This window comes from Carassius gibelio, chromosome B17 (genome assembly GCF_023724105.1).
Source record: "Carassius gibelio isolate Cgi1373 ecotype wild population from Czech Republic chromosome B17, carGib1.2-hapl.c, whole genome shotgun sequence".
NCBI lineage: Eukaryota > Metazoa > Chordata > Actinopteri > Cypriniformes > Cyprinidae > Carassius > Carassius gibelio.
In genome coordinates this window covers 21859205-21884952 of record NC_068412.1, presented here as the reverse complement: position 1 = coordinate 21884952, position 25748 = coordinate 21859205, and the positions used below count along the sequence as shown (strand labels likewise).

Sequence of the window (25748 nt, the reverse complement as noted above, 5' to 3'; positions counted from 1 at the left end):
CTCACACTCAGAAACTGCATCTTGTTAGTAAAAAAAACAAACAAACAAAAAAAAAAAACCAAAAAAAAAAAAAAAGCGTACAGTGTCACAAACAGATTGATACGATCCACCAAAAAAAGTGCAAGACAGGCGGAAGATTGTTTATTTGAATTCTGCCGCTCTCTGGTGACGGCTTGTGACGCGCCCTCTGACGCACCTGTCAGCTGATGGAGGCGGAACTTAGCGATCATCTTTTTCTTTATTTGTTTTATTTTATTTTTTTATTTTATTTGTTTTTATATATGTGTGGGTGTTTTATGTTAAATGTGAATGTATCTGCATGATAACCATCTGTTTTTTACTGTGTAATCACGGCTATCAATGTGAAAGCCATCTATATGAATAGAGTATGATTTATTGACTTTATGGAGCATTTATATGATTATCATCTCAGAATCAGAAAACTGACTATATGACCATTCATTGTAAATGCTGCATTTCTAGCAATCTCAGGATGTTCTGTAATCGGCATACAAAGTTAAATCGTTTTAATTTTTCTTACTCAAATTATTCTTATTGTATTTTTCTAGTGCTAAAATAAATCACTTATATAAGTTTCTGCCTATTGTTTTATAATAAAAAAAATGCAGTATTATGTTTAATGATTAAAATACTTTGTAGAACCCTTCAATACAGTTGGTAAATATTTTTCTTATTAGTCTCAGAAAAATGGTTGCAGGAATCTAATTTTTCATCTTCATTTGACATTTGACTTTCAACATTTTTACTTTTCTAGATTGTTCCAAGACTGATTTCGTGTATTTTTATATCAAATAAAAAAAATGCATTGTGGTAAAAAAAAAAAAAAAAAAATTCAAGGCACTTCAGTGTCTATACCTTTTAATATATTTATAAGTTAGGTAGGGCACTTTCAGCTGTGAGTCCCATAATGGGGGGTGCTGGCCAACAGGTTAACCTCTAACCCAATGTAAGCACCACTAATAATAATAATTAAAAAAATATGTTCTAAGTAATTTTTCATCCAGGAAGCCATTTCATAGTTCTAGTCAAAGCATTTACACCTTGCTTGATTAAATCACAGAACATTTCCTGTTACTCAAGCCCACGCTTGGCCTTCTATCCATCTCTAATGCGTTTCTCTCTCTCCACCGAGACGTATTGTCTGAGTAACACTACATTGGACACGAGATAGCTGAAGGTGCGCCTTTGCTTTTGTTGCCATCTTAATTGATGGTGTGGCTCAGACGGGTTCTCCTGTTTCTAATGGAGTGAGGAGAACACAGCTTTGATGAAGTCTCGCTAGCAGGGGCGTGAAGCGTCCTCCTCCTCTTTCCTCTCCAGCAAAGACCGAGAAAAAGATGCTCCTTAATTACCAAGATTCTGTTCACGTCCGACACACATGAGGGAAAACAAATCCATCCCTCCAGCATGTTATTTGTGTATCCGGCATTTAATTTATATATTTATGAAACAAATGTTGGACATGGAAGAAACAAAAGGAAGAATGCCGATGGGTATCATTTAAACTGTGCGAAGCAATATTTTATGTTAACCCTGGTAATTAATGTTGTGGGAAAACAGAAAAGGAAAAGAATCGCATTGTTGTGCAACTAGGCAATTTGAAAAACCCCTTCAGAAGTTTAAGCATTAAAAACAGCACCATCAAGGGTCTTTACTTATGGAGTCTCCGTATGCAAAACTCAACCAAAGTATGAAGCTACTGTGTATGGAGATGACATACTGTAGCGTGCTGGCCATCAAGGCCTTCAGCCAAAAAAAAAAAAGAGAGGCACCTTCAGTAAATCCTGAGGGAATTCATTAGGAAGAGCGGAGCACTGCTCCTTCTAAAGCCATTTGTGAACGTCTCATGGAATTTGAGCACTGAGTGCTTTGCTTTAAGGAACTAAAAGAATCCCGGATGAAACTAAGCCATTTAAATTTATGAATAAACAGCTTCGTTCTCAGACAGCACCTCACACTCGTCTTGTGGATACTGGCAAGTTCCTTTAAGCAATATTCATCTGCCACGAGTCCATTTAACAGCCAATGGAGCTTCTAACCAGTCATTTATCACCGCAGCTCAATCAACGTGATTGCACAGTGTGTCCAAATTAATAAGCAAAGACTTGGAATGCGAGGGGCAACTTGCAATTTGGTGTTTGTTTAGCTGTAGCTGCTTGAAAGAGGCAACAAATGCATCTAATTCATTCACAAGCTCTTGTCTAATGCCATAACACTGCGCTCAGTTTTAATCTTAATTTAGAGGCTAAGGGCAAATGTATGCCATTGCTAAATATACTACGACTAAAAGGATTTTGATGATCACTGGCCTTCTTTATTGGAACAACCAAATTAGTGTAAGATCCAGTCGGATTGGGTGAATCACATTCTAGTGGCTTCTCTGGGAACGGATGCTTTCATATCTTCAAATTTAATATGCAGAATAAAATATTTTATTTATACAGTACTTTTCAAGATACTCACATACGCTTTAAAAGAGATCATTCAAATGCACCTAACCATATAACCTCGCATTCAGATGAGAAAAAGGTTTTCACAAAAGAACATTTTATTACTTCTGGGTGAAAAACTATTTTTGGTGCTCTGCTGGGAGAGCACATAATATCCAAATGTAAAATCTCATGGCAAAACCAGATGAGAACCGCTGCTCTATAGAACTTATCTGTATAGTTAAACCAATGCTAATACTAGTTATGACCACAGTGATGCATTAGAAAACAAATGATAAGTTATCTATTACAGCCTACAAACCAAAATGCTGCAAAATCAGTTGTAACAAAAAGCATGTCTGATAAATAAATTATTACAATTTGCTAAATGGAAGCGTATTTATAAATATGATTTGACCTTTTAAAGGGCTACTGATTGCAATGGAATATTTAAAGTATAAATGTGTCATTAATTCTCAGCCGTTTCAAATATCAGTTCATTTATGCAGTGTGAAAATAAATAAATAAAAAACCCTCCACAAAACTATGAAGACAAATTTTGCTTCAAGGACCATTTCACCTGATCTAGTTTTTATAAAAAATATACATATAATATAAATACTTGAACACTGAATATTTCACAGATTTATAATTAAAATGTATAGTCAACATCAAACTTTGTGTTAATATTAATAACCTCTCTTTAAAATGAACATTTCTATTGTCAAAAGAAAGCCTGTCAAATGTATAAATAGGCTATATATTAATGATTCTTAATTTGCAATGTCTTGCCGTCTCCAATCATAAAGAAAGAAATCTCAGCTAACTTACGAAGAAGGAACGTGAGAATACATTTTCCTAAAATATTTACTCAGAACCTAGGGTGCTATATAATAATGCATTATTCAAATATTCAAATTTTCTGAGACATTCTGGCACATAACAGACTTCTATGGCCGCGTTCGATTCCAACTAAACCATCACTGCCACCTAGTGTTGAATAGTGACATGTTCAGCCTGCACACACATACGACTTTTCAGTAGGTTTCATCTACTGACATAGACATTAAATTCATTATTAAGGCTCTGTATTCTGTCTTTGTAGCAAAATGGCCTGTCACATGTCACAACGACTCTTTCAAATGAGACATTTCTGATAATAGCACTGAATAAGCTTTCGTATTGTACGCCTAAGAATAGCAACAATAAATGGCACGGCTCCAAAAAAGCCCGTCCTCTGAGTTCCTTCCTCCGCGGCAGATACTCTTCCAGACTGACAAAGCTGACACACACATATCACTCTCTCTGCATTATTCAATTAAGTCCGTCCCTATCTTCACTAACATGCTTTTGATTCACTGCTGCCTCTCACAAAAATATGAGTTGTCAAAGCAGCAGTCTAGTGTACTATTATGCATGTCAGTCTTCAGTCTCTGGAAGGTCAGCTGTGTTGTTCTTGCGGCAGAGGGGAGGAAGGCAATCACAGTCATATCACATTCTCACCAAGGCGCTTTCAGCGTCTATAGGGATGGTGTTTATCTCCACCGGCTCGAGATAACACCTTTTATTGTGGCAGTGATGTCAAAAGAATGGCATCATTATAACTATAGAATAAAGACGGACTGCTCGTGGTAGAAGTGCATTGTTGTTGATTGATTCTGGTTCTCAGGGGCTTTTTGGACAGATCTGATACATGATGACCTGTGATGCAAAGGGTCGTCCAAAGAGATCAAATATTTTGTGATGTACCCATGCAGTGTTATCATTTTGCTCCTATGTTTTACATAATCAGATCTGATTTATTCCATGAGGGGTTCAGTGAAGTGATTGCGGACTTGAACTTTAAAGGGCTGGTTATGAGCAGACTGTTATTTTGTGTCACTCTCATAGTTATGAGATTCATGGCACCTTCAATCAGATCTTTACTAATGTGACCTCTGTGAAAACAACACTCAAATGTCACACTTAACAAGTATTAATATAACACAATATAGCGGCACCATAAATGTTTTGGGAATTTAAGACAGTTAAAGATGGACAAACATCTTTATAGATAGCTTTATCAAACCAAAGGCATTGGTAAATAAACAGACCTTGTCTCAGAACTAACTGTATCTTAACCTTTAACTTTGCTGATCTTTTAGTTGATGTATAAAGTCAGTTTTCTTAAACCTTTTTTCCCTCTGAAATTTATTGAGGGATGATTTTAACATTTCTGTGAATGCCATTTGAAATTATTATTATTTGACAATGTGTGGTGTAAGCGTTGGAGCCACTGTTGCTTTAGATGTCATTATGTAACATTGACTACATTTAATAAATACAGTAAATGACTAAAAATAAGTCATGACAAAATATTCATATTTATAAGTTATGAGTTCCCCTCATAGAGGAAAAAAACTGACCTTTGATTCTGCCATAATTTTATTAATGCTTCTTTAAATTAAATGTTATATAATTTTCTTTTAGTAGTTTTTATTTCAGAACAAAAATGTGTGTGTGTGTGTGTGTGTGTGTGTGTGTGTGCGTGTGCATGAGTGTGTGTATCTCATACATTTTTAAATAATGCTATATAAAAGTATATATATACAAATATTTCTTTAGAAAATTATAGTAAATATCTAGTAAAATACATCATATTCTACCAGCATAAAAATGTAGAGAACAACACGTACCTTTGTTGTCTTCAACCAGGTCTTCAGAACATGAATGCAAAGTGTGTGTGTGTGTACTTACAGTATGTACAGTATGATCTTATGTGCAACCAAATACTGTTGGTGTTTATGCAACATTTACTTATGTAGATTCCAGCGTGCTCAATTCATCTTTCATAGAGTGAGTCCCTGTGACCATTTATCTAAACCAGTGAACCAAAGATTGAGCTCAACAAAAGAAAGAGAGGATGTGAAAACTGCACGGGACGGAGAGTGACTTACGGTCATTACACTGCGACCCGGTGTAGGAGGTCATTGAACAGTCGCAGGTGTAGTTCTCCCATTGTTGGATGCAGATCCCCATGTTGGCACAGGAGTCTTCTTGGCATGTAGTGCTAGGACCTATGGTGGCAAAGCAGAGCAATGTAATACTGGGGGCAAACATCCCGTCATGCTGTTAAGGTGCCATGCAGGTGTGTGTAACCGTACACATGCAGTTTGGGTTAGTAGAGGTACTCAAAAAACATCCCGAAAGCTGTCGAACAAACGTGGCATTCCCTATAAACAACTTGATTTTAGTAAGAAACATCGTACTCTAGACATATTCAACATTGTTACAGAAGTAGATTCAGACACAGGGCCAAGCATGAACTTTCTCACATCTGCACAGAGGAACAAAGGTCAATGACAACATTTAATAGCAAGATGTGTACACAGTCCAGTAGGTACTATTGTTACACATGTTAAGAACAATAGTGTGCACATCAGCCACGTGCAATCGGGTTGAGCGTGCTCCAAACACATCTTGTGTTTTGGCACACTTGGGTTCATTTTGAGGGAATGCAGCAAGAACAATAGAGCTCATTACCCAATTCAGAGCAAGAGGGTGAATGCATTCCCCCTGAATTAACCGTGTAAACAAGATAATTGCAAATAAATTGGCTTTGAGTGCATTTTTCTTGTGAAATACATCTACGAAAATAAGAGGTTAACCACAAACATCAACTTTAGTTTAACAAAAGGGGGAGAAAAGAAGGCTAAAAGCGCATTTAGTGTGCAATGCAAAGTGCAACTTCAGTACTACATAAAAGTTCAACATAAAATGATTCACCCCAGTTTGCTGACTGCAGATAGGATTTCGAATGGAAAATCGAAGAGACTATACTTCAAGATAGTTCTCTATGACTTTGCCATTCACATAATTCAGGCTTATAATAGTAGCACATTAACTTATTTTCATGGGATACAGTCAAGCATTACATTATGTAAACTGGCCTTATTAAGACAGTATTCATGTATTTTTGCTTTATGTTTCTGTACAGATTTACATACAGTAGTTAGTTCCAGTTAACAAATTTCATTAGACAATGGCCACTTCAAAAGTGCTGAAAAGGGTCATTCAAATTATGCTGTACACTGTCATATTCCTATTATGCAAAACAGTTCAAAATTTAGCGTCAGTAAGATTTATTTATCTGTTTTTGAAGGAAGTCAATCATACAATGAAAAATATTACAATTTAAAATAACCATTTTTAAAAGGTAATTTATTCCTGTGATGGCAAAGCTGAATTTTCAGAATTATTACTCCTGTGTCATGAACAGAACTCATTATACATTAATATGTATCTGAAGCATGCTCAAGAAACATTTCTTATCAATATCAAAGTTGAAAACAGTAATGCTACATAATCTTTTTTATTACGTAAACAGTGCTAAGTTTTTCCTCAAGATTCTTTAATCAATACAAGGTTCAAAAGAATAGCATTAAATTGAAAGGTAAACATTTTATAACAATGTAAATGTACAGTATTTACGGTCACTTTTGTTCAGTTTAATGCATCCCCATCTGCAAAAAAATTTTTTTTAATTAAAATTATTACTGAACTTAGCCTTTTGAATGCCAATGAACATATTAATGCACTGAATACAATATAAAATTTTGTTTAAATGTTTAAAAATGTAAATTATAATTCATTGTGTTTTATTACAGTATCAGTGCAAAGTGAACCCGAGATCAAACACAAATGGAAAATATAATAAAATGTCAATTTATGGGAAATTTTATTCAAGAAATTTCCTAGCACAAAAATAAATTAATTAATTAATTAAAAAAAAAATCTTAAGTCTTTCTCCAACCCAGTTTTGTAATCTCTTTGCCATTGTACAAATAGTTAAAGTGCTGAAATTGCAACACCAGCACATTCATTTTATTTATTTTGACAAGTTGTACTGCGTAACAGGAATGACCTGCAACAATGAACTAGGTCACACTGGGTCTAAAGTGTTAGTGACTATACATACATGATTTACCCTCAGCTATGATGAAATTCACTTCAACTGCAAGTATAAGCTACTCTTTTTTTTGTGATGTCGCATAAATGATAAAGTGAAAATCACATCTGTTTGAGTTTATGTCCTCTGTGGGATGCTATCTGAGTTTAAAGTCTACAGTAGCGTGCCAACATTTCCAGATGGATTTTCATGCTAATTCTATTAATTATTTTGCTAATCATATTGCTGTTCAGTGCATTTAAAGACAAGCGAGAAGAAGCCCATGGTGAGATACTTAATGGATTCTCCTAAGCCAGATTCCTCTCTCAGCTGAACGTCGTTAGCGAAAAAAAAGCAACAAGACAAGATACAGCAAAACAGGACATGGGGACTTAATTATACAGGAGGGCTCATGTTTTATTAATGCAGACTCTCAGTTGCAATCATTACTTTTCTCACTTTGCAAATCTCACGACCTTCGGTAAAAGCACAAGGGCATTTTCTTTTAGAAAGAAGTGAACCATTTTATACCAAGACATTGTTACAGTGAACCAGCTAGTGTCCGCTTTATGTCTGGGTATTGGGAAGAGTACAAAACAAACCAGCACAAGACAAAACAGCAGCTTTCAGCCGAGCTCAGAATGGAATTGAACCTTATATACCTTGTAGATCTGCTTTGGTGAAACCAACTTTGTTAAGCAAGAAACAGAAAAGCGAAAACAATCAAACAGGTAAGAAAGTGGTCGATGGCTACTGTTAATAAAGCAATGGCTTTACTAACAGGACATGCTTTACCATTCTTAGGAAGGGTTTGCACTCTTGAGTTACTGCATCATGGGTTATAAATTATAATAATAGTCATGAAACTGATGGGTTTTCAGCAAGGCTGGGTTGAAAGTGTAATGGCACTCAATCAAAGTAGCCTATTTAGTTGCTAAAAAGCGCTACAAGTAAATTAAAAACGATCTCATTTACAGTTAAAATATATTCAGCCAATAAACATGCTGAAAAAATCAGGCTTCGTTTGCATATTCCATTCTAGTCCGCTTTTCTGACAGCAAAAATGTTAAAATGACTTTCAATGCAAAGTATGGGAATGATAATGTGCTAATGCTAACATAAATCAACAGAAACTGCTAAGACTGCACAAAGCAAGAGGTTGGAGAGGAGACATTTTAATGATGTTTCGTTCTGTGAAAACAAAATGTTCCCCTGGAATACTGCAGCATGTGATCGAGCCCTCGCCTTCCTAAGCACAGGTGCATCATTGCCATCTGGTGGATGTAAAGCTTCATTACAACAGAATGGCGCATTCATTGCCATATGAACCAGCAAAGGATTCTGTTGCCATTGTCTAGCCATTCCATACACGGCTTACAGTTTTACTGTGCACAAACAGTACATTACAGAGTGATGTGTCTTTCATGCTGGGCTGTGAACATAAAAACCTACTCACGTTCACTTTTGGATGCTGTGCGGGAGAGATAAACGTAAAACACACACACACACAAAGTTGTTCTATTCATGTATGAAATGAAGAAGTGAATTCAAATGGTGTTGGGTATGTCTCGGTTTATAAAATCCTAAAGATGTGTATTTAAGCATGTCGGCTATCAGACGATCTGACGGTAGCCCGTGTCCTGAAAACATGTGGAATTATGTTAAAGATGAATATATTCTTTGGTTTTTGCAATAGGGCTTTTCACACTTGAAATGGGTCATATCCTGATTCACCATTCACACTGCTCATAATTTAATTTACTGGGGGGTTAACAATTAATTTGGATGATTACCTGGTAAACAAAACTAGCCCAATCATGCTATTTTTTTATTTTTGTTATTTTTTAGCCCTGCGATTTCCACCTTCGTCTTCATCCGGAGTTAAAAGCGAGGTCTTGAAAGATGATAAACCCAGGGTTAAGCAAAGTGTGAAAAGCCCTTGCTTAAATGTAGGGTCTTAAAAACTTTAACAATAAAGGCAGCTTTATTTTTATTTTTTGAAAAATCGTCTTGACTGTTTGCAACACAGATACTGAAGAGGAAGAAAAAGATAAACAAGATTTGCATGTTTTAAATTGTGTACGCTTTGACATTAAACCATTAAATGTGAATTAGTTTTAAAATACATTTTCATATCTGTCAAGACCAGTGGTGTATTCATAAACTAGTAGCCCATGTCTTTGGAAAACAATCCCAGACTTACATGTGTTTATCAAGCATGCTGACATTGACATTTCACACTCACGCAATGGACTCAAGCAACAAAACGTGAAGATGATACAACAAAAGACCAAACGATTTAGACAGATAAGATTTTATTCTTGGTTCAACAACATGTAAATGTAACATGTAGGATACTCAACATAAAGGGAAGCTTTTTGTTCAAGACAACATTGAGATGGATGATGAAATTGTGATGGATGATTAATTTTGTAATGGATGGACAGGTCATATAAATGCTAGTACACAAAGTTTTACACAAACAAGACTATAACAAATCAAAAAGAACAAGAGAACACTAATAACAAAAAAGTGAAAGACAAAAAAAAATTATATATATATATATATAATAATAATAATTATATAAATAATTATATAAATATATATAATAACCAACCAACTAAACAAACAAACAAATAATGTCAAGCAATCAAAGACATTAACATGCACTGAAATATGGCAGTGAAATATGGATATGAAATATCTCATGTTAATAAAATAATGGATATTAACAATGAGTAAGTGAAGAAATATTCTTGTATTGATCTTAAATGATCTGTGTTCTGATCTTTTGGACATATTTGGCATTTAACATACAATCATGTGTTATGATTGAAGCTTTGATGCTGGTTATATGACCATAATATCTGCAATCTCACTTTACTCACACCTAGCTTCTGATAAAATGTCAAATTCTTTTTTTATAATTTTTTTTTTGAGTTTTTTTTGTCTTTAATATTTAATTCTAATCAGTCAAATAGACATAGATGTAATTAAATCACAATATTCAAATGTTATATTTATTTCACTCCCATCCAAAAGATATTTTCAAAACAAAAATAATATTATATACACTACCATTTAAAAGCCTGGGGTCATTAAGGCTTTTTTATGCTCATCAAAGCTGCATTATTTGATCACATATACATTATTAAATAAAACATATTTTTGAATATTATTACAATTAAAAATAACTTTAAATATATTTTAAATAAATTATTTCTGATATGGAAAAACAGAACTTTCAGCATTCATTACTCCAGTCTTCAGTGTAACATGATATTTTCAATGCTGAAAACAGATGCGCTGGTCAGTATTTTTCTCCAGGATTCTTTGATAAATAGAAAGTCAAAAAAATAATAGCATTTACTTATTATCTACTGTTAGTTTTGATTAATTTGATGCTTCCCAGCCAAATAAAAGCATTAAATTCTTCAATAAGAATAAGAAATAAAACTTTTGAATGGTAGTGTAGATATATTACAACACATTTGTCATAACTACTTAATAGCTGCACATATTCTTGTTTTATTTTTAATGGTTTAAGGTCAAAACACATCAGATCGAATGCATAAAGTTCCATCTTGACTCAAAATACTGCAGTGTAAATATTCCCTCTCTAGGTCGGTTTGCAAAAATGTCACTAATTCATACAAACAACGACTTGGCTGATCCTAGCATGACCAATGTGGCCAGTAAGAATGTGAATTATCCAGTGGGCTCAACAGAGAGCTGACTGGGTGAGAGATGTGACAAGCAGGGTGAGAAAGATGCAGTGATGGCTCAGTGAGGTGGAGGTGGAACTACTGTTTGCATTCATGAGAAAGAACGGGCTCCTCGAGCTAGAGTTGTAAGAGGGTGTACCTTCGCATCCCCGCTCGATCTGACCACTGCGGAACAAGGCGTCATTTATGAGGTCGGGAAGGCGTCCGTTCAGGTCCACAGATGCCAGGCAACCCTTAAAACCATCCCTAGAGGCCACAAGTTTGGGCAGGCTGTTATACATGTTGGGCCCCAATCCGGCGATGTAGAGGTCACCTGGGCAGAATGCAGATACAATAGAAGGCCAGGTAAACAAAGAAGTGACAAGACTGTGATGGGGGCATGAGAATATAGGAATTTTAGCTGCTTATGTACCTTTAAGGTCCAGATTTTTAGCGCCGTTGACGACTTGACTCACTGCCTTGGCATCGACCTTGAGTGTGTGGACGTTACTGTTGTCTCTAGTGATGACAACGTTATGCCACTGGTTGTCATGGAGAGCTCGGTCACTGTTGCCCTTGATTACATTGGGCCCGTTGCCAAGATCAAACACGTAATGTATGTACCTAGAAGACAGAAAAGTGAAGTTCGGTTTACAGGGAGAGTAGAAAGGCCATATCATATGCCATTATAACTACGTTTTCTAAATATATCAATTTGAGATATGCTCACTGTAGAAAAATAAATTTTTACTCTCCACTTCCCTTTTTATTTTGCCCACGAACTGCCAACTTCAACAGGAACCACAATTTATTTTTTTACTTTTTATGAGGAGCTGGATAAATCTTATTTTCTATATATATATATATATATATATATATATATCTTTATTTTAATATGTTCTTTTCCTGTGAATACTGTTCTGGCCTACTAAACAATTTATCTGTATACTTAAAATTAACTAAACTTAAATTAAATTAAATGATCAATATTTAAATTATCTCCAAGCACAATAAATAAATATTCTATAAAAACCTATATATATATATATATATATATATATATATATATATATATATATATATATATATATATATATATTTAAAAAACAGTGTACTAAATAAGTTACTTTACTTTTGAATACTGTTTTTGCCCACTAAATTATGACAATTTGCTGGCTTCAATATTAAAGAACCAATTATTGTGTTAAAAAAGCATAAATATCAATACAAATATTTAAACAAACCAATTATCAGTCTATATCTAGATGCCACAAAAAAAGAGAAGAAATTACTTGAAATGTACTTTCCTTCCAAGAATTCTTAAAAACAAGGCCCACATATGGTTCTGCTTAAAGACTTCTGGTGTATTTGCCTCAATGAATGTATGATGATAAGATTCAATCCCTAAAACTCCAGATGACACTGTTTAATTTAGTACTTCCTCATAAATGTTACCTAAAGCAGCTTGTTTCCTTGTAAACACTTATATCGGATAAAAAAGAAAAAATCAAGTGGCCATTTCCTCAAAAAAAGCTTACCCTTTCACCAGCTCTACAGCGATGAAATCACTTCCATCCCCGCTGTTGAAGAGGATGAATCCATCTGGAGAGGTCGTCTTGAACTGGAAGAAAAGGTGCATGGATGTGTAAGCCTGCAAAGTCGCTAGACTCAGGTAACTGCTCTTGGACTTGAATGTCACGGGGTCTGCGATGATGGAGCGCATGCCGAAGCGAGCGTTGAGCTCGCAGTAGTCGATATCGCCGTTCTTGCACAGGTCGATGTAGAGCATGCCATTGAACTTGAGGCTCTGCAGGTGGCCGATGAAACTGGAGGGGATCATGGAGACGAAACGGCGCTCGGTCATCACGCCCGTCTCGATGTTGTGAAACTCTAACCGGGTGTGATCGCCCACCATCTGACCTACAAACCACAGCAGGTCGGAAAGGAAAACAAGAAAAAAGATGCTGCTATACTACACCCTCAAACAATATTACACTGCTGTACAGGCATAAAACTGCTACCATACACCAAAACCCTGAGTCAGGCTCTCCAACTACTGGCTACACAGAGCGAGTTCTACATAACGTCAGCTTAGCAAAAAACATGAATCAAAAATATTTATCTTATTGCAGAGAAACACTAAAGTAGTGTTAAACTATGAACAACTGATGAAACATTGTAAATGATGTTTCCCATAATTTATCACAACCACACAATCTCTGTCTAAAGAATAACTAGAACTAGCAACTGAAAACTTTCACATACTGTACTTATTTCTGCAGTTTCCTGCTGCTCAAATAAAATAACCCATCAAGAATTGTGTTGTCTTTCAGGGTAGTACCTTCTGCTACGTCATCGTCAACCATTAGCTTGTAGCTTTTGCCCCTCCGGATCACGCGCACAGTATGCCATTCATTATCATTGAGTTTTTGTCCGGCATACAGTGTCTCTGGTCCTTTGCCTGAGAACGACGGTCATGAAATGTTAATGCCAACCTGAATTGTCTCTGACCAAACCTTTGCTTTCAATGACAAAAAGTGTATATTGCTCTTGTTTCTTTAAATTTGATGCTAGCTATATGGCAAATCAGGTAAAATTTCTTCTTCTTTCTTTTTTTTTTTTCTCGATGATTAACACAATAGAGAAAGCAGAGGTTTGGTGCAGATGTTTTTGAAAATGACATAAAAACATAAGTTTTAACAATAAACTAAAATTGTTAGCCAATTTTGTTTCCTCTGTTTTTCACAAGAATCACTTCAAAACATAATTCTGAGATTATAAAATGGCTTTTACTCATAAAAGGTCTTGATTCACCACTCAAGGACAAAGTTCTTTGTTATCCTAGCTGTGTATATGTAACAATAAGCAATACTGTCTTAACCAATAGCATGAGTTTGGGACAGAGCTAGAGTATATTGTCCAAACCACTGGCAGAAAGGTGTGTGATATGGGAAAGGTGTTTAAAAAGTCAATCTTTTAGCAATTTTATTTGGTAACACGAGTGATACAAAAATCAAATGCTTCACCTTTAAAGTCAGAATCGGAGTTAATTTACAAGAAAGCAATATATTTTATATGATGCAATGCATCTGAGGAGTTAAGTAGTCACAGAGGAGAGCAGTGAGGTGTTTTGGATTCAGCTCAGAGCGTGCTATGAAATCACGCTCCACATCCCTCAAAATCTCTTGGCTCTAGGGAAATTGTGTTATGTATCTACCAGTATGCAGTTATCTGTAGTTGTCTGAGAAAGAATATTACCTTCCACCCTCTTCAGTACTGACATAAATGTGTTTGGACCGACAAGAACCTCACAATCTGCCATCACTGACATCGTTCCGACAGTTTATCATGTCTATTAGATCATTCCTACACCGATGCAAAAACAATACCTAGTGCACTGTAACCTACTGAATAATTGCAACTTAGATTTGATTCTGAAAGATTAACTGTCCTTTTCAGAATTCCGAAACATAATAACTAAGCAGAACAACTATTAAAGGCCAAGCAAGCAATTATCGTATTTTGAAAGCATCAAAATCTCGTCTCAGTTTACCAGCGTTTGACTAATGCACAAATCCACCAGTATGAACCACTTTCTGCACAGATTCCACTGCTGTATGCAGGTAATAATCTTAGAGCTTGTAAAAATGCAGGTCTCGTAACAGGAGCTTACGAACTAATAGCTCTGATAAGCACATCATTGTAATTAGTGGCATTATATTAATCTGAGTGATGGAAAGTGTGAACTGCTGCAGGTAAAGGGATGAGACTAATCTAGCATGATGTGAGTGTTTGCTACTTGATCAGAATGACTGATGGAGGTGTAGTTGTGGGTTACTGGTTCACTTGGTACATTTCCAGCAGGGCCAGGCTCTCTAGTACATCACCAACACTCATCATTTGGCACAAATGCTTTTATCTAAAGAAACTTAGTCATTGTAAGAATTAGCCACATGGAATACAGCCTGCAGCCTTTTAATTATGAGACGACTGAAAGAACAGTCACATATAATAAACAAAATACGAAACCACTCTAACACCATGTTCTAACTACATGTGACTCGACAAGATTCCAGGGACAAGCAATTTGGGAGTTAACACTAGACGCGACGTGACAGAAATGCTATAAATGCCATGCAATATGACATTCAAACTTGCATTGGACCCATTTAACTTTGAATAGAGCACATAATCGTTACCTGAGATTATCACTGTCATATAGTTTGTTGGTTGCAGTTCCAGCTGCGGCGACGCAGAAATACAAACTGTTTTTAAAATAGACATTTTGTGTGTCGCCATCGCAGTTAGTTAAGATAAAAACTCAGATTTACATGGAAAAGATACCTTTTATCATGTCGTGTGTAGTTAGGACACGACACACAACTATTGCATGCAGATATAAAGATCCATATGGTATGCAAGCCATTTAGTCATTATTCACACATACTGTACATAGCCGAAATAAGACAACTACAATTAGACATTCTTACCTTTCAAAGTGGGCAAATCAGTTCGTTTATAGTTATTCAGAGTGGTTTTATTTGTTAAAAAGCGCTGTAAAATGACTAATCGTGATTAATCGCATCCCAAAAAAGTTTTTGTTTACAGTACATGATAAAATGAATGTGTGATCTGTGTATTTATGTATATATAAATACACACACTTGTATACAGTTCAGAAAAATAGGATATGTTTATATATTAAATATTTATTTATAAAATAAATTATACGACTATAAATATACACATGTAAATATTTTCAAAATATATACTGTGTGTGTGTATTTATATATACATAATATACACAGAACACACATATTATGCAAACAAAAACTTATTTTGTATGCGATGAATACATATAAAATGTTTCTTAATATGATATCACCTTTATAGTTTATATCAATCTTATTATTGTCATTGAGAGAATTCAAGACCTATTTTTGAGTAAAAGCTGTGTTTTTTGCCAAAACTGTATAAATCATTTCTTTACTAACAGTATAATTATCCAAAAAAGTGAAGTAACTAAATGGCACTGTACTGAACAAAGTAATTTCTATATTCTTAGAAGGAAAATTCCAAGAACTTCAGGTAACAACTGAACTAGATTTGGGTCTTTAGCATCATTTTTGTTTTAAGAATTGTGTATTACGCCATACATTAATGAGCTTAAAATACATTTCTGTAGTTTGACTTAAAATACAACCAACCCAGTCAACATGACAAAACCATATTGCATCATATCATAAGAATATGCTGAAATTAGATGCCATTGTAAAAAAATATAACATTAGTGATTTTATGTTCTCTGTATGCGAATGTATTACAATTTATTTCTAGGAAAAAAGTTGATATGTGGTGACTTTAAACGTTATACAAACCTGATGGCAAACCTGTTTCTAAATACAATAATTTAACATAACACGTATTTCTGCATGCCCAATAATATTTCATATTAATGCATGCACTACTTTAATCGTATTTACTACATTAAAAATAGGCAGTTTAATAGTTACCATACAAATCAAGACCTTTCTATAAAAGATGCTGATAGGGTAGGAAATAGATTGACATTACAGCTAAATTACAGGCCATCAAAAACAAGCCATGATTATTAAGTCACCACCAGTTATAATTGTGGTAATCGTGACTGGAGAGATGCATCAACTGACCCTTTCACAAGGCGCAAACTCTCCTTGACTAAATGGAGGAAAAGGCACAAGACATTCTTTTCAACAAGAGAATCATTAGGAACAAAATGAAACTTGAGTGTTAACTTACTGGAGTTACAGTTTATCCTGATACAGTCTAGATGGGGGAAAATAAGTGACAGATGAAATTGCATCCTTCAAGGTTACAGCTGCAGACATCCAAAAACAATAATTCCACCCTTCCGGGGACGTCCACATGCAAAGAGGCGGCCATTTTTTTTAGTATTATTAATGAAAGCATTATAATTTCATGAAAAGTCACTGGATTAACTGCAACCGTCAAAGAATTAGATGTGTCAATGAATAAAATACTTTTTATGATTATTTTGCAGCTAAAAACAAATAATTGCTTTGTAAGCACTGTTTATTTTATAAAATTATAAAATGGCCACTTGGAGCTCACCAACCACAAAGACTATTCAACCCAGAACGTTATTTTATTTTATTAAAATGATGCTTTTAATTCTCAGACCTATCTGAGAATCCTGCTCCAAAGAAATCACACCAGCTCATTAGCTAAACACGCTTTAACAGCTTAAATACATTTAGCAAGAAGTTGGTGTTAGGGCATTTTTCTTGAATACGGATCTATAATATGCCATCAGTATTTTGATGGCATCATGCTCTGGGTTGGGCTCTGTGTGGCTGGATTTACCATGTGTCGTCAACCGCAACAGAAAAGTGGGAGCAAACAGCCGCGATCCAATAAGCACCAGCACCATGCAGTGGCCTCTGTACCTCCAGCTAGATCTTCCTGAGATCTGACCATTCAAATGAGCCCTTAATATACTACAATCTCTAAAATATTAATAATTGTTTGCAAACGTATAGTTGTAGAGGTCTGCGTTGTCCTAAAAGTAAAACAACCTTGTATTTTGGAAGCTAGGGCTGTCCTGAGCCTACGTCTAATGATATACATATGTATACAGTGGTGTTTTATGTCTGACAGTCTGTCTAATAATTACAGATGATTTCTCTGTATATGCAGTCATATGACAGTACGTTTACAGTGTGTGGGCTATGTTTGTGTCTACTATGGTTGAGCTGTCACAGACGATCAGTCTAACTGTCAAACCTCAGGCTGTTTCCTGCAGTGAGGTGTGAGTTGTGTCACTTCCTTTAATGACGACACTGTGACTTAATGATCAGTTAGTGTCTTATCTCTCGTGTAAAGGTAATGGTGTCTGATTGAGGATTGAGAGGTGCTACCAGCTGCAGGTGAAGCTGAGAGCTCTGTTCTCGGGCTGTTTGCCGACCGGGCCGCAGGCTAAGGGCCTTTGAAGGGGTGAATACCATCTTTTGACAAAGCATGGAGAATGTGTCTCAGAGAACTGGACAGTGAGGGAGAGGTGACAGTGGTTAAAAGGAAATGATGTAACGGAAAGGAAATACCAACCAAAGCACAAGTGTGGTACGAATGGAACCAACTGAGACAGAACATGAGGTTTGTCAGAAAAGAGTTACTGAAGACATTGTCAAGTAGAAAAAGATGACAGGAATCAGTGTTAAGTTGACAATCAGAAAGTCACAACACTTGGATTGTAATCATTAAATGGAATTACCCATCATTTCAAAAGTCGACATTAAATAAAAAAAATGCTATGCTTTTATGCAGTGCTGTGACTGTCTCAAAGGAGATTTTGTCTTCACTATGACAATGATCATGGTTAATATATTACAAAAATGCACCAAACATTGTGTCAGTTAGGCCTGGGCAGTATGATGGTACAATATATGTGATAGAAATTAAGCATTAACTTTATACCGCAATAGACACATCCACTTTGAAATAAGAAATAAGACTGTTGCGTGTTATTTACAGTTGTGCCAAATGGAGAAATTTGTAGAAGCCAGTCCCAAAAGATACAAAATATAAAATTGCATAGATTAATTATGGCTAAATCAATAAAGAATTCAAATGATGTGCAATAATAATGTGAGCTTCCAGTATAATAATGTGAGTTGCTATCCGCCCCTTACCATATTTGGAAACACACAATGTCTCAGCAACAATATTACAAGTTACACCTTCTTTCTTTGCGTATACATTTGGGCTATGTTATGCATATCTTCCAACATTGTGACATAGATTTGTGGGGGCATGTTTGAATGAGGCATTTTAGGAAGGTGTGGTTGAGTCTTAACTTTTAGAAAGAATATCTCTTTGGGTTTGAGACTTTACTGATCGTATCTATGAACTATCAGCTTGTAACACTCCAAAGAGAAAGGAAAACATGAAATCATGTCATATGACCCCTGTAATCAGAATTAAGAGTTGAAAACATGTTATACATCTTATAACTGCATTCGATTTCATTACAATATTTCATGTTTTTACCTGAATGATATTATGCAGCCAATGCTCCTCATATTCCTTTGGTTGTTAACAAATTTATTATTTTTTTGTTTTGCAAATTTATTTGCATCCATGAAGTTCAGAATAAAAGTATGAAGTACTATTTTTTAACTTTTCATATATATATATATAACTATATTGTGATATATATGATTATATTAGCCTACTTGTACAGTGATTTAATATCATACCACCCACCCCTAACATCAATTAGTAGCCAAAATTAGAATTTACCGTCAATTACTTTAAGAAAACAATCAATTCAAACTGAAAACAATCAAATGTGTGGTGAACCATGCAAATGACGAAAAACAATAAAACAACATCTTAATATATCTTATTAATGAATGTAATAATGATGGAGGCAGGGGAGGGTGGGGCTGGAATGATGGACAGATAGGGAGAGAGAAAAAGAAGAAGCACTGCGTCCTGAAGAAGGGGGTTTTATACAATACCTAAGTTGACCGTGAGTTTGACGCGACTGCCGTCCAGCTCTAGCCGAAGAGTGTCGGCAGAGTCGCGTGAGGTGGTGGCCATGAGCAGGCCATATGCCCGCTGAGACATGAAGCGAAGGGACACGTCCTCCGCTTCAGTGTGCATCACAGTAGGCATCACCACTTTCATGTACATGCTCCCGTCATAGCTCAAGATGGACGCCTCTGTGGACAAAAGAACACAAGATTTAGACATGTTATAACTAAAAACTTTTGAATTTTGGGGAATTTCAGTTTAGGAAATGTCAAATAGTATCCATAAACAATCCTAACAACTAACAAAACATAACAACACAACATAAACCAAAAGTCTGCACGTTCAAGACAATGGCCTGTAAAAATTGCAAGCATCTTCTTGAGGTAATGCATGACTAAAACAAAGCACACAGAGTTAACACAATCTGCACGAGCCCCCCACATGTTTCTATTAACTGGCTCAACAGGTAAATGAACATATCTCTCCTGCCACTGGAAACGTTGAAGGCATCTGCACTTTTCAGCAAGTCAGACACACTGCTAGGACGGGACTGATGACCTTTCTTCCCAGTCTCAGCCTCTGACTCTCATTCAATGTCATTCAAAGAAAGACATAATTCATAGCTAGTTTTTTACAGAATAAATGAATGAGGACACATAAAATCTCACTTCAAGCTTAACATTTTTGAAATAATTCTGCAGCACAACAATATATTAATATTTTGTTACAATGGTCAATGAAGGTCAAAATAACTTTGCTTCAGAAAGAAAAACTAATATAATACTACCCTTCAGATATCTTTACTTAATAGAAATTAATGCTTTTATTCAGCAAGGGTTCATTAAACTGATAAGAAGTGACAGTAAAGACTTTTCATAATGTTATAAAAGAGTTCTCTTTCCAATAAACACTGTTCAATCTCAACTCAAGGAATCCTGAAAAAACTAACATTGATAATACCAAGATACATTTCATGAACATTAAATTGTTCCTCACAATGTTAAAACCAAACTTATGACCTTCATCTAATAATGGAGAAATTTGGAGTGGCTCGGTTACAGTATTTGCTCACAATAATTCTGTCTAAGATCACCTTATAAAAGATATATATAGTAGACTTTAGTAAATCATAAAATGCAAATATATTGATCACGCATTTCAAGACAAGATCAACAACAGATGCTCATTTAATCCTGAGCTGTGAAAACTCCATCCTGAACACATGCATCCTAAATATCGATGCATAGAAACCGCTGACAAACTCTACAATTACACAGTGATCAATATGTTATCATGTGCAATTAGTTGCTTTTCAATCTTTCCCTGCGGCCCCCGCCGATTTTCATTTTACACCCGGCATGCTAAGTAGAGAGAGGGAGAGAGAATTCGAGGTTGTGCTGCCATCAGTGAAGACAGCGAGAAGAGAAACAGATAAGTGGGACTAACCTCCAGACAGTATCTGACGATTAACTCTGAGTGAAAGCAAATCAAAATTATTTTGTATCAACGTTATTGAGCAGCGGGCTGATGCGAGTGGACAGAAACATGCGGTGGAGAATGTGACGAGAGTGACGGGGGAATAAGGCACCGGAGATCTTCACAGGGTGGCAGTGTTTCTCAATAAGGGGCCGATGTTACACAACAGCATACGGCAGCCATCTTAAGAGACTCACTTATGAGATTTGATACACTGCTGTTTTCTCTCAAAGCATCTCATAAATCCGTCTCAGGACACGTGAGGGCACTCATTCACTGTATTTACCTGTAAAACGTGATCGTCTTTCTCTCTTTTAGATTTGTAGGCTGGGATGATTAATGCAGATCATATGGCTGTATAAAAATGTGGTACACATCTGACATTTTGGTATATTAATTAAGCCCTGCTTTTGTTTTCCTGTGTAAATAATGAACACAGAACTTATTCAATCACATGCCCGAATGAAACGCGGTTCATGAAAGTCAAATGAGCTGCAAGAAGCATTACTCGTGGGAGAGGCTAATTCAATAAATAAAGGGCTTTAACTGACATTCCATCTGACTAATTGATGACTGAATAGATGGAATGTTTAATCAGAATGTTTTTTTCTCCCTTTCTATGCTGCATCTGAACTTTTGGATATCTATCTTTCACAAACAGATCTTTCAGACATTTTATGCATTTGAGCATTCATGCACATTCAAGGGGATATGCAAGTCAGATTTCATGCAGTGTCCTGCAGTATGACGTGCTATACTCCAGCCAAAAACATTTTTGAAATTACTTCATTATTATTATGGATGCTGTTTTTACTTCATATTTTTTTAAGAGCCCCAAAATATCACTTGTTACACTGCAGGATTATACATACAGACGGTTGGTCTGGGAACGCCCCGTCATGTGATGTTTCTCATTTTTACGAGAAAGTTTTTATTATTTCGAGAAAGTTTCTCGTTATTACCAGATGTTATGAAAAAAGTTTCTCATTATTTCACAAAGATTTCTCATTACGTATGATATTTTTCCTCTGAATATTATATTAATACATAATTATCAGCAAGTGTCTTATAAAAATGTTGAGAAAATATCTTATTATTATGTCTTAAAGAATTATATATTTTTTTCAAAGTGGAGACAATGGGCTTCAATAATTTACTGTAAGTGAACTGGAGCAAAAAAAAAGCAAGCATTATACGTTAAAAAATAATAATTGCACGAAAATAATTTATAAATATACATAAGCATCTACTTATACATTAGCATCTACTTATGAGGTCCAAAAGGACTCTTGTCAAACATACATACACACATACATACATAAATAAAGGTAGAGGGTTTACTTTGAAACTCTTTTCGATCAGAAATTGCTTATACATTTGACAAATATGTATAGTAATATGCATCAAAATAAAAATCTGAAGTAGAAATAAATAGTATTTTCTTGCACCTGTTCAACTTCTATTTTGAAATAAAAATAATTATAATTTCTATAATTTTCCATTTATATAAACTTCTTGTGACTGGCACATTTGTGTTATTAAAAAATAAGGCACTTTGTGTAAATGAATTTGTGTTTATTTATTTTCATCAAGTTACAGCCCTTGCTTGAGGCACCGGTAACACATTTTTGTCATAACATTTCGATTAACCCAGATGGGATAGCGCTCTGGAATACAAATGTATTGATTTAGCTTCTAATATTGAGTGAGCACAGGCTGGTTAATTAAGGTGTATCTCTGATATGATCTATCATCATCATCTATGCGGCACAGAAGGATCAAACTGACCTGTTCTGAGCTCTGTCTCAATGACATAATGAGAGAAACATCAGGCATAAAAGGCAATCAATGTTCATTAAACTGTCAGTCTTCCTACTGCTCACCAGCAGACGACAAACTCTAAACTGAAGATGACAGGGACATTAATGCAGACAGCAATTCAACCTTCAATCTCTCCTGTGAGACCGAGACGTGCAGAGACCCTTTGGTAAGCAGAGCAGATGTTACCGCTGTCTTAAGCTGTCCAGTTAGACTCTTAACCTTCATCAGCTCCTGTGGTGCCACATGCTGGAAATTAAGATGGCAAGAGAGAGATTTTTGATAGGTCAGCTGTTGCAGTGCAGCTTCCATTTGCCCAGTTTAGATTTTAGGCAATTCCTGATTAAATTTCATCCATTCTATGAGTATGACTAACCAATTCACTAAAGTAAGGTTGCAAAAATATAAATTCCTCAGGCCATCCAAGATGTAGATGAGTTTGTTTCTTCGTTGGATTTGAAGACATTTAACATTACATCACTTGCTCACCTATGGATCCTCTGCAGGTAATGTTTATAAGCTACTAGTTTGTAAGAAACAAATCCATCATAAAGACCCTCTTAACTTCAAACCATTGCTTCTGGATAAAAAAAAAAGTTTTTTTTATCCGCAACATAGCATTCTTTAGTGAAAAAGTTGTCTCATCTGAATCAGGAGAGAAATATGCCCAGATCAAGCACTGTTCATGAGCAAAAACATTTATAGAGGACAACAGGGGATAGACTTTTCAATGGAGGAAGCATTATGTAATCAATAAGGCACGAGAGGCCGTGCTGTATCGTGAAAAAATCATATAAATCCACTTCACCTCGTGCCTAACAGCACCCTTCAGTCGTGATTTATTCACAATACAGCACGGCCTTGAGTACCTTATTGCTTTTAAAAATTGTCATCACACAATAAAAACTGTATGTATTGAAATGTTACTTTTTCGAGGCAAGTTAATTAGCGATGCCTTAGAATTTGATGCCTTAGAATTGATTGTTTATGTTGCTAAGGGTGGTTTCTAAGGGTGTTGCTCAATGATACACAGAACCGTAGGGAGAAGCCGTCATAGCCATGCTGTATCATTAATAAAACACAGCTGCTGACCAATCAGAACAAAGGAATGTAACTAACTGTTTCCTAATTTGGATTATTACCTTGCATTTTAGCCAGAAGCAACAATATGTGAGCAATAATTTTGGAATCATGTCCATTACTTGTTGATTGGCACCCATTCATTGCAGAGGATTCAATGGTGAGTAAGTGATGTAATGTAAATTTCTCACATTGCATTCTATTTCTTGAGTGCGAGTAAATTTTCTGCAAATTTAAACTATTATTTAGTTAATGTTAACTAAACAATCAGAATAATATAGTGTTAAAAAAAAATCTGCTTTGGTAGTACCTAAGACAATAAATTTAGTATAAAAAAAGATTAGGAATCACCAACCAATACAGAAACTTTTTTTTATTTTTTATTATGGAAAACATAGCTGTCCTGATCGCAGGAAGTGACACACCTCACCCTAATATTCCCTTCTTCTGTGAATGAAAATAATGACGTGAAAACTGAACTAAAACATTTAACTGAACCCAAATCATTCAGGAAATTGTTCAGCGCATGTTTGTAATGAAACAGACTTGCAGGTGGCCAAACGGCCACATACGCATGTTAAATAATGCGTCACAGGTGTGCAGTCTATTTTGTAGAGAAGCAAATACCCGAATGATGCTAATTGCAGTCTCTAACAAGAGTGAGAGAGACATGTGATTTTAAGTCACTGCATAATCACACATTATACATTAAACTGAGTCACTTTCAATGAGCATTATTATAAGGGAGAAAACAGCACAACTGCTCAACAATCATAAGGCCTAAATGTGACTATAATGACTTACAGGCCATTTATTTGAAGCAGTGTTATTTTACATAAGATGATTTGCCTGAAATATCATAAAGAGGGGTTTGGAAATATATTTTGAAGTCTGAATAACAACATTAATCTGTTATCTTACTTAAATGAGGAAATACTGTATAATGCTTAACATTTAAATATAATTCATATTAGAAATGAAACGCATTATTATGCAAAGCTTCAAAAAAGACAAATATCCAGAAAACAGCACTGTCCTTAAAATGTCCTCTATCTCTAGTGGTTGACAATCACAGAGACTTTAATATTTCCTTTCTGTGCCACTAGATGGCAGCAGATGCCTTATAATCACAACACATGTAAACTCAATATATTGCAGTTTTTTTTAAATGGTTGCACAACAATTAATGTCAACCAAAGGTAAATACAGATAATTAAAAGTTCTTCTGCATGGATATGGCACAAAATGAACAAATTTAAAGAACCCATGCCGCCTGTGAATAAATAATTGCAAGTTTATTATGCATCCTCCAAAACCACTTAAAAGTCTAAATCAGTTTTCATGCTCTGGTCCGTTCTAAAAGATGGTTGAAACCCTGAAGGGAGTTTCTGACATCCACAGCTGCCATAAATAGAAGATCGTAGCTATACTGCAGCAACAATTTGAATAATTTAGATCCATCCTTAAAAAAAAGAAGAGGTGGAGCAAATACAATATAGCCACATCCTCCTCCACGTGCTGCCCTCTCTGCTCCTCCCAACGCAGACACAAAGGGATTTACTCCGTTCTGTTTCAGCCACGATTGTGGAAGCAGCTTGCGAACCGCTCTCTTCTGCTCTCATTTAGCTTCAGAGCTGGATTAGAAACGGTTCAATAACTCTCCTGCACCTGAAAATAAACTGTTTTCAACCGCAGAGCCGCACCGCTTACAACAGACCCACAAGCCCTCCATGAATCCCTCTTGTCTTGGGTTTCTTA

At 35.5% G+C, this 25748-nt stretch overlaps 1 protein-coding gene across 9 annotated transcripts in view; it reads right to left on the bottom strand.

The window, feature by feature from the left end:
- Window positions 1-25748, bottom strand: part of LOC127976077 (neurexin-3a) — a 263201-nt gene that overhangs the window by 164194 nt on the left and 73259 nt on the right. For 6 of the 9 annotated variants that reach the window (XM_052580184.1, XM_052580185.1, XM_052580188.1 and 3 more), the window contains 7 exons: window positions 19601-19804; window positions 16860-16886; window positions 13423-13542; window positions 12620-13001; window positions 11515-11705; window positions 11242-11415; window positions 5387-5506 (listed from right to left, as the gene is read on the bottom strand). In XM_052580184.1, the coding sequence (XP_052436144.1) occupies window positions 5387-5506; window positions 11242-11415; window positions 11515-11705; window positions 12620-13001; window positions 13423-13542; window positions 16860-16886; window positions 19601-19804 (1218 nt within the window). Of the gene's footprint in view, window positions 1-5386; window positions 5507-8039; window positions 8067-8833; window positions 8849-11241; window positions 11416-11514; window positions 11706-12619; window positions 13002-13422; window positions 13543-16859; window positions 16887-19600; window positions 19805-25748 lie in introns of all 9 variants that reach the window. The other 3 variants (XM_052580190.1, XM_052580191.1, XM_052580186.1) reach the window with 2 other exon arrangements.